The sequence below is a fragment of the Colletes gigas genome, unplaced genomic scaffold (assembly GCF_013123115.1).
Source record: "Colletes gigas isolate AHSC1104 unplaced genomic scaffold, ASM1312311v1 Colletes_gigas_Sc00007, whole genome shotgun sequence".
NCBI classification, from domain to species: domain Eukaryota; kingdom Metazoa; phylum Arthropoda; class Insecta; order Hymenoptera; family Colletidae; genus Colletes; species Colletes gigas.
In genome coordinates, this window is record NW_025106636.1 from 1,684,152 (window position 1) to 1,699,222 (window position 15,071).

Sequence of the window (15,071 nt, forward strand, 5' to 3'; positions counted from 1 at the left end):
AGCTGCGCGCGTTTGATAATAAGCGGAAGCAATCTCGCCCTGAGAGAATTCCAGGAGGTATTTAATCGAGAACCGTCCACAGAAACACGATTACGCGACCGAATTAAAAACGCAATCTTGGCGGTTCGTGAGTTTGCTCCGACCACCGGGTGGATGGAAATGTACACCGTGACCATAAACTGCTGTTCCAAACAGGCTAAAGACGATGGCGAAGGATTGATAAATTTTCTTGGACGAACGATGTTGAAATTAGGGGGTGGTTAGGCTCGTGTTCTCTCGTCGAGGCTTGAAGCTAGAGCATCGTTCGATCAGTCCGCGGAACTCTGTGGTCACACTGTGTAAAACTCGTCCGCCGAGGGGTTTCTTTGTCCAGAATTCGAAGCGCGCTTCGGCCTGGTAAATTTGTAGATAATCAGTGGCCTGGTTAACTCGGAGCAAGCTTCGATTCATTCGATTAGCGACAGGCAGATGTGTGTCGAATTGGTCGAGTGCTTTGTACCTTTGTTGGCCTCTCGAATGGCCATTTTACTGAAAGTAATTACGTGACCGATTTTAAACGAGGTTAGGTGTCGAAAGGTGGCAACTATAATGACGCCAGAGGAACCACTTGTAGCTTCCGCCAGTCTGCTCGTGTCAAACCATTGATGCTCCGAGTGCCAAGAGTTTTAAAAACGACCATCGAACTGTGGCCGATCTAAATCAAAACGGAGGGGGAGTAACGCATGTTCGCGATCACGAATATGCTAAACCTCACCTATCTAGTCACTTTTATTAATTAGTGGCGAACCTACCTTGGCGCAATAAATGTTAATGCGTGCACACCGTTTATCCAGGCTGATTCTGAAAGCAATTAGTACGCAAGTACGAGATGTAACTATACATTAAACAGAAAATGATTGCGGATCCACGCTTCAATTTTAACGACATCAAGATAAAAATAATGCTGAAAGGATCGGGCATCTTCAATTATAATATAATTCACCTTGTGCTATGTTGATTACATTTTATGAAGTTACAGTAGTAACGGTAAAGTCATTCCATTTAATTGCAAAAGGGGTTCTCTGGTGTTTTCAAGTGTTTGCAACGAACTCCGTGCAAATCTTGCAGATAATCCCAAAAATTCAATCGACCTTATGTGACCTTGAAAGGCCAACGCATGATTGGTCAATGAATTCGTCTTGAAACCGGGCCATACATCTAGGTAAACGGAAATACATAGTTCCGCTTAAAAAGACAAAGGTCGCCTTCAAAGGTTGGAGGCACGCCCATTCGAACAAGGTTTACGTGCATCAGACGTGCTCCTCGAAATAAAGTTTGACACATTTTCACTTTCCTCCCAATTATAGAACATGACAGATCGCTGTTAGTCGAGATGCGACATCCTGTGTTATATTTTTTATACTTCAAAAATAGATCAGATCGCTTCGGGTAAAAATGTTTATTCCACAAATATATAACCATGTTGAAAATTCATGAAAATTGCTAAAGTTGATCTCATCTTTATTTTCCATTCTAAACAAAAAAGAACTCGGAATCGTTGAAAGATAGTAGTTTGGTAGACGATCGCTCGGGAAAGATCGAAACGGTACACCCCGCGTTTGTCGGGTCTTAAAGTTCCCGTAAAATAAATCCATATAATAAATATTAATCGTCGAGCGTTTTGCGTTATCGGGGAAGTGGATCGTGCGACTTGCAGAGACTCTACGGTGGCCTAGAACAAGTCCCACTCGCGTAGTCGTGTTTCCCCGAGCTTCTGGATTGTTCTTGACGAGCGTTTGCGCGCGCGATAGTCCCTCCTTCCTCGCTCGTTCTACGCTCCGCTCGGCTTGTTGCTCCCCGGTAACGCGTCGTTGTCCTCTTATCGTCTGACAAATTCCTCCGCCTTTATCGACGAACTTTCTTCCTGCTCCGCGACGAGCTCTCGTAGCCTCTTTTTCCCGCTGTCACTTCCGCGGTCGAGACATTCCCAAGGACGCGCGACGTTTTTCTGGAAAAACTGTGTCGCCTCGGGAACGGGCCGAACCTCGCCGCGCTAAAGGTTATCGACACTGTTACGTATATTTCTCAGACGATAAGGCCGTAAAGGCTTGTAAAATTCCGATCTTATTCAAAATACCGGCCTCCCGGTCTCGCAACTACCGGAACAGTCACTTTTTCAAGAGTGCCAGGGCCACGTAAATAGATTAAACTAATTTCTGTCATTCCCCATGTAACTCGTTGGAGCAGTTGGTCGGAGAAACTGAATTTTGACCGGTTTTTCGAGGGGTGCTCGGTGGCGTTCGCATAGTCTGGCGTTGTATTCGCAAGAAACGTGGTTGTAACGTCGGTGGTGGTGGTTGTCGAAGGCCTGGCGGGGGAGGTCGCGGGAGGGGAATACCGTCGGCCTAAGAAGGGGCTGCGAGAAGGGGAGGAAAAAGCCAAAAGGAGGAGGGATACGCATCGAACGAACGGAGGAAAAGGAGGCAGTGGCGGCGGCGATGGCGGCCTGTTCGTCGAGCAGGGGGTGGGCGAGACGACGGGGGAGTCGGGAAGAGACACACGACGGTTCCGTGGCATTTGTAGCATTGTAGGTCGTTGCGTTTTACAACGTGACTCCTTAATTTCCGCGAGCGTTCCGCGAAAATCGTCTCCTTTGTGGGTCGTCTGGCCGCTCGGAGTCGTCGTCCCTCTATTGTTGTCGCGGTCGTCGTTGCGAACGGGAGCCTCCTTAAGCAGCGATGAAGCGTCTACGAGGACGCGGACGGTGCCCTTAATGGAACCACGAGGTCTTTTTGCTTCGGGGCTCGTTCGTTTTCCACGGTTTCCGACTCCGATCGCGGACAAAGCGCGGTCCGCGCGCGGAAACAGCACTCGGTACGCGGTAATTGCGTGTTCTGCGCGCTTTTTTTGTTTTTACCGAGGCCAACCTGTGGTGTGCGTGAGTGCGTGCGTGCGTGCGTGAGTGTGTGTGCTCCGCGTGGCGTCGTTGGGGTTCGAACTCTCGTGCTCGACCGTGTCACGTGGCGGCCGGTGGTCGTTGAAAACATCGCGACGCCGCTTCCGATTCGACCGGAGTAACGATCAGTTCCCCGGAATAAATGGTTTTCTCGCAAGGTGTAGCCGCCGAAACAGGTGGCAGGAAACGCTGTTCCCCAAGTGTCTACCTCCAATTTCGTACGGGAAAATTGTTCTTTAAATGACACTCGACCACTGTGCATCGAGGTGTAAACAAAGAGAAAACAGCGGTGTTCCTTCGTCGTTGCAAGGTAAAGCCATTTCGAATACTTTTAAAACACTGCAAAAATGGCGCTTCCGTAGGTATTTGAAAACTTCCATTCTTTAGTTTGTGTTTTAGAGAAACTAGAGGCAATATTTTAAAAATACATATTTATCTTTTACCAGCGTAGCAGAATAATACGAAAAGGTTCTTCTTCTTTCCCGTGATTATACGAGGACACGCGACGAGCCGGTGCCTCCGTATCCCCGAGAACTTCCGGTTGCGCGGCGCGTCCCGAACGTGACCAAAGAGGAGAGGTCTCCTCCCCGTTTCCTTTCGCTTTTAACCAGGTGTCGTTTTCTCGTCACCGCTGTTTTCGAAGCTAAAAGCCAGGAGGAAGTTGCGGGCCGCGGGTAACTCGACCATACCGCTCCTCGTTCGGATACGTGACTAGCAACTCCACTGTTGTTTTCAACTTCGTGCCCTTCTTCCGAGAAACACGGGTTATACCTTTTCTTCTCCCATGCACTTGGGTTAGGTTCTGAACCTCCACGTTTGCATACATCGATCCTACTTGCATCGAAATCTATTGAAATACGATTCTTCTTAATTATAATATTGGATCAATTTAATTTATTCGCTGTTTCCTTCGTATCTCGTAAAAATATTAAAATCACGAAAGTGATTAATATTCGAACACAAACAAGTACGTATGTATTCCCAAACGCATCGGATTAATGCTTCTAGCGCGTGGTATCTAATTTCACTAATTACCCGACGCGTCGGTATTTCCCATCGAAGAAAAAGAGCCGATCGATCGAGTATGCCGGTCGGGTATTTGACCCCGATGGCACGTTTGCCAGAAGACTTCTGTAACCGATGCGCAAGTTTTCCGTGTTTTCACGGCACAAATATCCCGCGTACGCGTTCGAAATCGATCGACCGACCTTCGGTGACCAAAAACCCTCCCCAGCCAGACTCTAATAAGCTTCTTTCTCGGTTTCCGGCGGTGTTTTTTTACCAGTCGCGACGCGATCACGGACTCGAGCGATTCTGGCGCGTCGAGACGCGCAATTGGCAAGCGTGGAACCGACAACGCGCGCGTAATTATACTCCTCTTTGATGTTCACGCTCGGCGCCCGAGACTACAATAGAGATCAAAAGAAGGAAAAAAGAGGGAAGGAGCGAAAAATAGAGAGAAACCTCGCTAAAGGGGTGGCTCGTTTGAGTTTACACCCATTTTTCGAAAAGACGAAATCGCATTTTTTTCTCCGGCAGCCCGGTGAAACTCGCGGAGCTTTGCGCTTTCGAGTCCCTGGCAGCCAGGCCGCGAGAAATATCGCGTAATAAAGCAAAAAGCTCCCTTTGCGAATTTATCTGGCGCGGTGTGTTTTTTTTTTTCTTTTTTTTTTTATCCTCCTCGAAGGTTTACGACCACCGCGGCGGAAATTTCGTTTTTACGTAACAGGTAATTTCGAGAATTTACTTTCCCCGATGGACCGACCGTTGCGTGCGCGCTGGCGCGTGTTTTACGCGAAATTTTAAAGCCTCACGGTACCTCAAAAGAAGTTTGCGCGCAAAATAATAAAAACACGCGATGCCGAAAAACTGAATTCGACCAACGGTTTTATAAAATAATCGCGCCTTGGTTCTCTTTACAGGTTCTCGGCTCTTTCCGTCCGGATACTTCCGCGAAAGTCCCTTTTCGTTTATCCTTTTCGATAAATTAACCAGCCTCGGTCGCTGCTAAAATTTCCCAATTTTCTGCTCGATGTTTCCGATTCAATTTTCACTCGAAAGTCATAATTAATTCGGTAGAGAGATATAATTATCACATCTTTATTTATTCGTATAACTGATAATCACAATTATTCCCAAAAGTGAGATTTCGTTTTCAAAATTCAGTGACACCCGTCTACAATTTTCCAATGTTTGAATCAAGCAGTTTCCCTGTACCGAAAGTCGATTAAAATAATAAACAAAAATTCTTCGTGGGAATGAACATCTTTCGCGGCCTGGATGGCAACGTGCGCAATTTTTTCAAGTTGCGCGACGGTGTTCAAATATTTGCGATTAACATTGCTCAAATATTCCTGGGCGACAAATATTTTTCGGCGCGACGCTTTCGAATCGATTCCGCGGATCGGCCAATGGGAAATCGTCGCCGGGTTCCCCAAACATCGGGGCAAAAATTCCGCGCACGTAGATCTAGCTGTAAACAGTGTCCGGCGGCACTCGAACGGGTTCGACACCGGCGGCCAGCGTCGACTGGAAATCGGTGATTTTCAATTTCCACGCCGTCGCGCGTTTGTTTTCCAGCGGCGAGAGTTCGACGTTCCGCCACTTGTTGTGCCTGGCTACGTTGTCGTTTCACGATCGATGGATTCCACGAAACGGGACGATCTCGTTTCTCTATCCGCGATTACAATACCACCTCGTTCATTGCATCGATTTGCGTTACGGATACTTGCAACGGAATCGCCCCCACCCCGCTCTCTAGCTTCCCCTCGAGAAACGTGTTATCGATGGTAACATAATTAAAAATATTCTATTATACTTAACGTTTATCGAAGCATCTTCGTGTTTCAAGTAAACGTAATAAATCTGCTGGTGTATGTTTAAATTATCAATTTTAGAAAGAAGTTGATCGAAATTGCTGGAAATGTAAATTTGTACGTTTGATAGTTTATCGCGGAATGCGCTGAAAATGTTACCGCAACGCGATCGCGTTCGCGTTAGAGGAGAGAACCGATATTGTATCTTTCTTTGTTCCTCTGTCGTCGTTTCCATGAAACGGTAGATGCCAGTGTGACGTAGCACGTGCGTGCACGAGGAAGAGCAAGTGGCAAATACGCCCCCTCGTATGCACGAGAGGGAAAGAGAGAATGGCCTCCAGCATGCAGCAAGGTTTATCTCGTGGAGCTCTCGCGATAAAGCGTCTATCGAGACTCTCGACGCGACGAGACCCTGTCGCTTTCGTTGGGAAAAAGTCCCTAGGAGATTCTACCACGGACGAGGTACACGAGCAAACCTTACACCTTCTGAACTTTAGTGGCTCGATCCGACTGCCATACCGATTTCAAAATTGGGAGCTGATTTTAGCGTCCATTTCTCGTGAATTAGTATCGATAAGCAGACAAGTGCAATGTGAGCGTAAATACATGTGAGGGATTGAAACTGCCTCTTCACTTACACACATTAATATATAGCCACAACATAAACAACATTTCCGTAGAGCCCCAAAACAAATTTATTCAAAATTAAAAACGAATTTGTAAACAAAATCTGCCTAAATTTTTCGGCAAAAAAAAAAATTTCTAATCGTTGTAAAAAAATTATTCTTAGTTGCAGGGGTCGATTACAATCATTTTTGGTGAACAGCCATACCCTCGAAATCCTACGCATTTTCGAGAAAAAAATTCTTTACCGAAAATATAATATGTGAGGTAGTGAGAATATTATCGAAGAGTTTGCAAGTGTTAAGATGCAATGGTTTGTGACAGAAATATAAATTTTTCAACGTGTACCACCGATTCTGGGGATTACTTGTTACACGATGCTCGGCAACCCTTATGTTTTCGATCCTGTTCCATTCAGAATGAGTCCGTCCATGACCTTCCCTCATCCGGGGAATCCTATCGGGACGACCACGCTTCGAATTACATTCAAGACGCGTGTAACTGGAACGTAAACGAAGATCGTTTACGGTACAACTTCCCATGGTGGAAGACCTCGAGCAACCCGTTTCTTCGTTTCGAGAAAATAAACGGACTCCTGTTTCGCGCGTGTTCACCGTCTTCTGGTGCAGCAACTCTCGACCGCGGAACCGTTATGCCCGACTATCGTTGCACATGCACCGCTCGATCTTTCCTTCTAAAGGTCTGTTTTCACGTGACACCGACTCGCGACTTCTCCGTGATAAAACACTCTCCATAAACAGACCGTTTTGCCCAAGAAGATCCAATTTCAAGTCTCGACTGTAGAAACAAAAGAAAATAATTCTCAAAATCTGATCCTCGATAATACAGAATAACATCTAAACAGATAAACTAGAGAAATTTGGCTCGTTCGGAGGGGTATTAATCCGAAGCAGGTTTCCTAGGGCGTCGTTTGCAGAGTAAGTGGCTCGACAGTCGCTTCTCAGTCGAACTCCGTCGAGTTATCGATAACCGAGAGCTCGGGGTTAATCTTCTCTGACCTTTAGTTCTTTCCCTTTAAAAAAAAAAGGGCCGTTTTTATCGGAAATCTCCCTCCGGGATATCTTTGCCCGCCGCATAGTTCAGCAGTTTACTTTGGATAGCTTCTTCTCTTCTTCTTCTTCTTTTTTGTTTTTTCTTACTTCTTTCTTTTTTTTTTTGATCGAAAAACGTAATTCCAGCAAAGTTGGCCGAATTACTCGTAGTTGTTCCGCAGTTAATTGCAGTCTTGGAAGTTCCCATGGCTTCCCGTCTGCCGAAGTTTCAACTTGGAACGATTGTCGTCGGGCCCGGGGCTGTCCGAAAGTATCCGAAAGTTATTTTCAATTGTTGCTCGCGAAGTAGCGGAGCCGTTTTCTTTTTTTCCCTTTGCCCCAAATTCAAATCCACCGCACCTTTGTCCGGCGTTTAAGGTTAATTAAACCACCGGCCGCTCCGGTTCCGCCGCGTCCCGCCATTGTTTCAACTTTTCGAAGGTTCTTCCCCCGCCCTTCGTTGCTTCGAGATCGAAAGTTTTTCCAACGGCGGCGAAAAAGAACGGAAAGTTGTACGGGATAGGGTTTTGTAAATTTCCCATCGGCGTGTAACTTTCTTTTTCCATCGAACGGGTAATTACGGAAATAATAGGCGGCGACTGCTTTTACAACTTCTTCCCGATTGTTTTAAAATTCCTTCCTCCGAAACGCGTACACACAATCCCCATAGCTCACTAATTTTTTCCCCGTCGATCTTGCTGCACGTTTTCTTTGCTGCTTTGCCCCATTTTTTTCCACAACTATGTCTCGAGTTATCTACGGTCGCTCGTTTACACATTTTCTAGCAGCCTCGTGAACGACGACACGCGCATAGCTCGAGTGTTCGTAATCTACGACAACTTCGTGGATTAGATATTGTAACGATCTTTCATCATAAAGAGTTCAAGGGTACGGTCGTTTCTTTCCAAAGCCCACGGTGTGTTCGTATTATTGGAAACGTTCTAGCTCGGGGAAAACTATATTTACTATTCGGATGGATTATTTCTCCAGGATCTTCGAGTTTCCGAAATAGAGGATACCCGCGAGACGAATTCTAATAAATACGTTGCTCGAATACTCGATATAATTCACTTTTATTCGCGCAGCACGGAAAATTGCTTCCTAGTTAATATAACGGAGCAAGATATCAACTAGAAAGGAATTGTTCCTACTTTTAATGCATTTACAATAATTTAACCTCTTAACGAGCACGCTCGAATTAACTCGAGCGGACGATCCTGGCTGAAATGTGCACACTCGAGTTAACTCGAGCACCGTCGCATTTTATGTTACCATAATGTACACGCTCGAATAAACACGGACAATGAAAAATAATCTGAAGAAAGTCGCGATTCTACCAAAGAAAAATTATTCCTTTTCCATTAATATTATTTGACTTTTCCATCGCTTTTCCAATCTTTTCTGAGCCTAAAATATCGTCGTATTTATTATACAAGCATACATTGAGATAAATAGATTTCCAGGATCAAAACAGAAACTGATGTTTCTTTTTTTAAATCGGAAGAATCCACGTTTTGTTTTTAATAGTAACGGCTTTAGATCATTGAACGAATAGAGAAATAGTGGTTCTTGTTATAGCTTCTCGGTACTTCTCGAGTATGGTTGCGTGAAATTCACAAAAGGCCACGCGAGGGCGTTAACCAAGTGCATCCATGGTTCGCCTATTTTTACGATTTCACGCTGGCCGCGAGCGGCAAAAGCTTCGATTATGCGAATTATAACAGTATTCTGGCCTCGTCGACTTCCAGCACCTCGTTCAACGAGTCTCCGATCGAAGGAAAGCAAAGTGCAACCTTTCTAAAGATTTTTCAAACGATCTATCGACATCAATGTTTGTTGATTTCACAACGCCCGTTTCGATCCTTTACAAAAATCTATACAGCGTTTAGAAAACGAATAATCTGAAGAAAGGCAGGCTGATATATGAAAGCAAAATATTAGAGCAGATAAAATTAGAAAACAGTGGTGGAAGGGGTTAAAGTTTGGATGATCGATCGTCGTTGGCCGTCTAATTCGAAAGGGTCGGCGGGCCCGTGAGCGAGATAACGGTGGCTGAAATTACAGGAAAAGTCATCGATGCTTGGGAAACTCCGACGGCGTTTCGCTTCCGTGTACCAGTTCCGAATCGGCTTAAAGAGAAGTTCGAAATTAATGCGCCGTTGACTTTAACTCGTTCCGGGAAGAAATTGAAAAGAGAATCGACTTTGTCCCTCGTCCTTCGATCCTTTCTTTATTAATTCGCCGGAACCCGGGGGCCGGGTTTTACAGAAAACTATAATTAAAAGTCGAGTTTCTCATTTTTTAATTCGCTGTTCCCCCGGATTAATCGTACCTGCTAGGGGGCGGTTTATCATCCTCCGTGCTGCTCGATTAATCGATACGTAGCGAAATTGCTCCCTCGCAATTAAGGCCGAAACTATTCGAATATTATTACTCGGAACATTATTATTCGAATATCACTATTCCAATTTTATCGTACGAATTGCAATATCGAAATCCATTCCATCGGTTCCGATATAAAATTATTTTCAAAGTTATTTCGCGAAACGGTGCTCGAAGCAAGGGTACTCGTTTCTCGCGGATAATATCAGGCTTCCAAAATCGATCGTGGTCAAAGGGTTAAGGAAGTAAACATCGCGGAAAGGGTTGATTCGAGGAGGGAAAATTGTTGTTGGGAGGCCTGTTGGGGGGCACGGGAGGTTACCAGTGGTCCAGAGTTAGAGGAGACCCCCCCTTGGCGTTTCCACGGCCGACCAGGTTGGATCTAGTTTTAATTAAGTCCATGTCGGGGATAATTAGAGCCGGGGACAATCACGCTCGTGGCAGTCGGCGTCGTATCTGGGGTCGGATCGAACACGGTTGTCCCATCGGGCCGGCCGGGTTAACCCGATTTCCCAATTCGATCCGGATTTCCAAAAGGTCACGGCGCTCTTCTGCGTCCCGAGGAGCAGCAACGGGCATACTCGCCGAGGCGAAAGGTACTCTAATCCGATCCGTAAACACAATAGAAAGTATCTCGGGGAATCTAGGCTACCCGTACGGACGAGTCTCTCTCGCGCACGCGCGCTACGTGCGTGGTTCTCGCGTGCACCGAGACCTAAATACCGAGAGCTACCCTCCGGCTTCGACAAAAACGCTCGACATCCGGTTACTTCCTGGAGCACGACCTTTCGACGCGCCATCGACGTTTCTTCGCCCAGGAACCGACCACCCACGACTCGAGCAGACACTCTAACCGCGAACCCTCCAGCGAATCTTCCCTCTTTCTTCCTTTTATCAAACACAGCTGTTCGAGGCATAAAATAATTAGATAAATAATCTATCTATAAAATATACGATCTTGAGAGGAAATTACAAGTTGCGATTTTATTTACACATAAGATCCCCAGAAGGTTGGGTAAAATTGGCACGTAGATTAGGGGTGTGTGTGTGTGTCGGCGGAGAAATTGGAGGAAGCGGGAAAAGAGAAAAAAGAAATATGGCGTCGGAGAAGAATTTGACGGAGCAAGGTGAAAGGGGTTGACAAGGATGAAAGCGACCCCGGAGGACGAAATTGGGAAGATGGCGGAAGGGCGGAGGATGGGATCGTAATTTCGCGTGAATTCGCGCCTTGTCGGTTATTCGCGTATTGTACCCTCAGCGTTTTCCGATACGCGGAATTTATTGATTCCCACGATCCACCGACGAGCTCCATGGAGGCTCCTCTAGCCCGAGGGGAATTTTAAAACCGCACTGGAGCGTGCGGCCTAAACTCTCTGCCTTAGATATTGCACCGCCATCCTCGTTCCGAGAGACGTTGCCCGGTTTAAACTCGAAAATCATGATCCCGGAGCGAGCACAGAATCTCGTCTAAAAAGGTAATCACGGATCGAGAGGTCGGTTTTTACCCGCCCCTCCAAACCCCGTAAAACTTTTACCCGTACAAAAGATTAGCGAATTTCTGTGCCTTAACGACGGGTATAAATACACGGTAAAATACAATTCCGCTCCGGAAATAAACGAATTGGATGACCGACGAACCACTCGTTTAAACGCATTCGTTTTCGACCTCAAATTTAGAGGATAAAGATAATCGAGTAATGAAAATAAATATTTGGCAAAACTATCCTCGTCTGGCGAATAAAAGTTCATATTGGTCGAAGCTTCGTATAGTCGATCGAGTATTTATTGACGTTCGGTTCTCGTGTGTAGGAATCCTTCGAAAAGAGAAATTAATACTCCGCAAACGCAACAAATACGAATAAAATTGTAAGATCGGGTGTTCGCTAAAAATATCCACGCCATATTTACTATAAAGATTATAAAAGAAAAGAATTTTGTAAAGCAATTTTCCAGGCTTCTTTGGATCTTTGCAAAGACCCTTCCAATTTGTTCTGAATTTTGTAACAAAGTCGAAACCCAGTAATATTGTTTCCACGACAAATATAGTTTTCGTTGCACGGAAAATAATTTTCTTTGCAACACACTGGAAGCTTTGAAAAGAGTTTGGAGGCCCACGAGTGGCAATTTCGCGTGTCTCTTTGGATCTTTGTCAAGAGCGGAGCGGCTCTCCCAATTTGTCCCGGACTTTGGACGCTGATGAAACGCATTTCTGTCGCCTGTCTGCGCGTACTGTAACCGAATTAAAAGTTAAGCAACCGATTTACGAGATAAACAAGGTTGCGATAGCGTGTGTCGCCCTTCATTAGAAGGATAACGACGGCTAACCGGATGTCACTGGCTCGCGCCGAGAGATCCGCCAAATCAGCTTTCCGATTCGCCGTTAATGGGAACTTCATCAGCGTTGCAGCCGATGAAAGTTGAATGTCGATATTTGACTTTCACGATTTTACGAACCCGGTATCGATAATTATGCTAATAGATACAAGCGGTTCGCGTTAATCGTTCGCGGATAATGCGACCTGGAACTTCTTCTCCCCCCGTCGGTGTTTGCCCAGAAACTTTCTTTTCTTCGAACTTTTTCGGATACCTTTGCTACCGGACTCCGTCCATTGGCAGCCACTGAAAAGCTTCTGGTTCGGAGTTCCCTATTCTCTTTCGAGCTTTCGAGTCCTGCATTCTATTTTAAGAAACGCGTACTTTATGTAAGAGCGCACTCGTCGTTCGTTCGATCGCTAAACATTTCCCTGAATGAGATATTTTAATATTCTTCCCCTCATTGACAAATTTAAAAGAAAAAGAATGTAAATACATCACCCTCAAAGGGTCGTAACTTCTTCTTCTCTTATCGAATTCGAAATACAACCGGTCGGAATTGTTAGGGAAAAAATGTATGCTCAAATTGGTAGAAACACATTTGTCTAGCGACCGGAGCTCGAAAGACGAAAAACGATTGCTTCCTGTTCCTTTCCTGGCCTCGAGATTCAACTGTCCGTTAGACGTCTCGGTCGTTTTCTTTCCTTCCCCCTTTTCCCGAGGCTTTTTCGCAAGAAAGGAGAAGCAGAATAGCGAACACCCAGCCACGATCGATAACCAGCGTACGGACAGGGGGGAGTCGTCGATTTAATAGTAATTACCAGCTTTCATCGTTGTTCCCGAGACAAACGATCGTTGACACGGTAGGGAGCAACCATTCGTTCGCGTCACACTTCTCCGCCGTTGGAATTTCTTATTTCCTTTCCCGACGTCTATACTTAACCGTCCACCGTCGAGTCATAGGCGAGTAACCATCGAATTGCCACGTAAAAATGCTCCGCTGGTTCCGTCGACTTGCAAATTAAAGACGACGCCGCGTCGATGTTTCCGGCTTGTCGATCTTCGCGGAAGAACGGTCATCCACTTGTCTCGAACCGTACGATACCGATCGTTGGACAAATTCCCCCTAAAAGACACTACGAGCCTCGAACAATTGCAAACAAAATTCAAAGGTCTGTGTGTTTGTGACTTTTCTGTAACTCGTATTATCTTTGTTCCGTATCGGTTCGAGCGCTAGTTGGACGCAAGATCAGGCACTTTTTCGTCGCTGTACACGTTTACTGACGGATTCGGATTGTGTGTGTTTCAGGGAGAGCACGTGAGGCGTCCCAAACGTCGAGGGAAGTCACGATCGACGAGCACGTCCGTACTGATGCGAGCGTAAATGCTTCGAGCACCTTCGGCGTGGAAATATTCGTCCGATTGATAGAGGCCCGGGTCGGTTTGACTTCGAGAACGAGCCTAACAATTGACCTCCCATCCACTGACACCCGTAAGATATCCCACGGAATAATATTTGCGAACCAAAGTGTACACTTTTCCTGCAGAAATTATTTGCTCAACAATTTATTCGGATAATAGACAAGCAATTTTTATCCAGATGAGAATGTTAAGGTTGAAAGATAATATGGAAGAAAAAAATATAATGGACATACATTGCAAATGTGGGGAATGCGTAATCAGCGTGGAATGAGATTCCACCGTAAAAAAAAGAATTGGAAAGTCCTAATAATCCTTGGAAACGTGTCGCGCGTCGGAAGGATTAAAAGATTCGAAACGCCATCGTTCCCCATTACTCCCTTTAGGTTTCCCGGAAACCGTTCGAACAAAGTAGCCTAGCAGGAAGCGTAAATTGCCGTGTCTCGAACCTGTTGCAATTTTTAAACGTAATTTCCGCGCGCGGTCTGGCCGGCTCGAAGGATAATTGATTTGTCCGGACATCGTGAGAACGTGGAAAGTATCAGTCTTGCTTCTCGTGCTGTTCCATATGGAAATGAAGTATCTTGATTCTAAAATTACAGTTTATCGCCGATTAACCCCCGCGTTCCGAGAATTCTCTTCGACATGGACGACCGGCATCTAGGAGGCAATTTTCTGGCATCTATTTTGAGAATCGAAAGTGGTCACGGTTACTTGATCAAAATAATATTATTTATTGGCTGGCTAAAAATTTCGCGCGAACCACAACGAGAATTTTTTTTCCATATTTCCTTCGAACCGAACGATCTAGTCCGGAGGGCGAATTCGTGCCACTGGTGACAAATTGCTAGCGTCAGGGACGAATGTACCAAAGTCGTTAGCCTTCTGGTGTGTCTGACAAAGCGCGGGGGTGTCTTCGCGGCGGGTCCACGCAGAGAAGTTCCCATTCCGATCGTAGAAAAGCAGACTCCGGAGGCATTGTTGGAGGCACGATTCAGGATAGAAGGGACTGTGCAGGTTCTTGGAAGGCTAACGACGCCCCCGTCCAGTCGAACGAAAGACAAAAGGCACCCAAAGTCCCCCCTGGAAAGCGAATCTCCGTTGATCGGGGACAAACAAAGACCTCCGGGTGTCCTGACTCAATCTTCTAATTGTTCCCCCGTTTAAACCGCGATCCTTGGGCGACGGTCCACGGTCCCTCGATCCTCCTGACGTTGATCCGATGTTCCAGTGGCGGTGGGATCACGGTGAGCCGCAGCGACAACGGGGTCCAGGCTGTTCCAAACGTTGGCGACGCTACCAGACTCGCGCATGCTTCAGCAACGAGGCGGTTCATCCACGACACCTCCCGCGACGTCATCGTCCAACATGTTCCCCCAACAGTATTGTCTACGATGGAAGTACCATCACAGCAATCTACAGACCATGTTCTCACAGCTGCTGGAGCGGCAAGCGTACTGCGACGTCACTCTGGCCTGCGAGGGCAAGACTCTGAGAGCGCACAAGGTATAGTCCTATCAATTTTGCGTC

General features: G+C 46.1%; 1 protein-coding gene across 2 annotated transcripts in view; it reads left to right on the forward strand.

Annotated features, from left to right (window-relative positions):
• LOC122396463 overlaps positions 1 to 15,071 on the forward strand; it is a 99,187-nt gene that overhangs the window by 51,781 nt on the left and 32,335 nt on the right. For both annotated transcript variants that reach the window (XM_043394903.1, XM_043394904.1), the window contains exons 3-4: positions 13,432 to 13,614; positions 14,773 to 15,047. In XM_043394903.1, coding sequence (XP_043250838.1) covers positions 14,853 to 15,047 — 195 coding nt within the window. In that variant the 5' untranslated portion in view covers positions 13,432 to 13,614; positions 14,773 to 14,852. The remainder of the gene's footprint in view (positions 1 to 13,431; positions 13,615 to 14,772; positions 15,048 to 15,071) is intronic.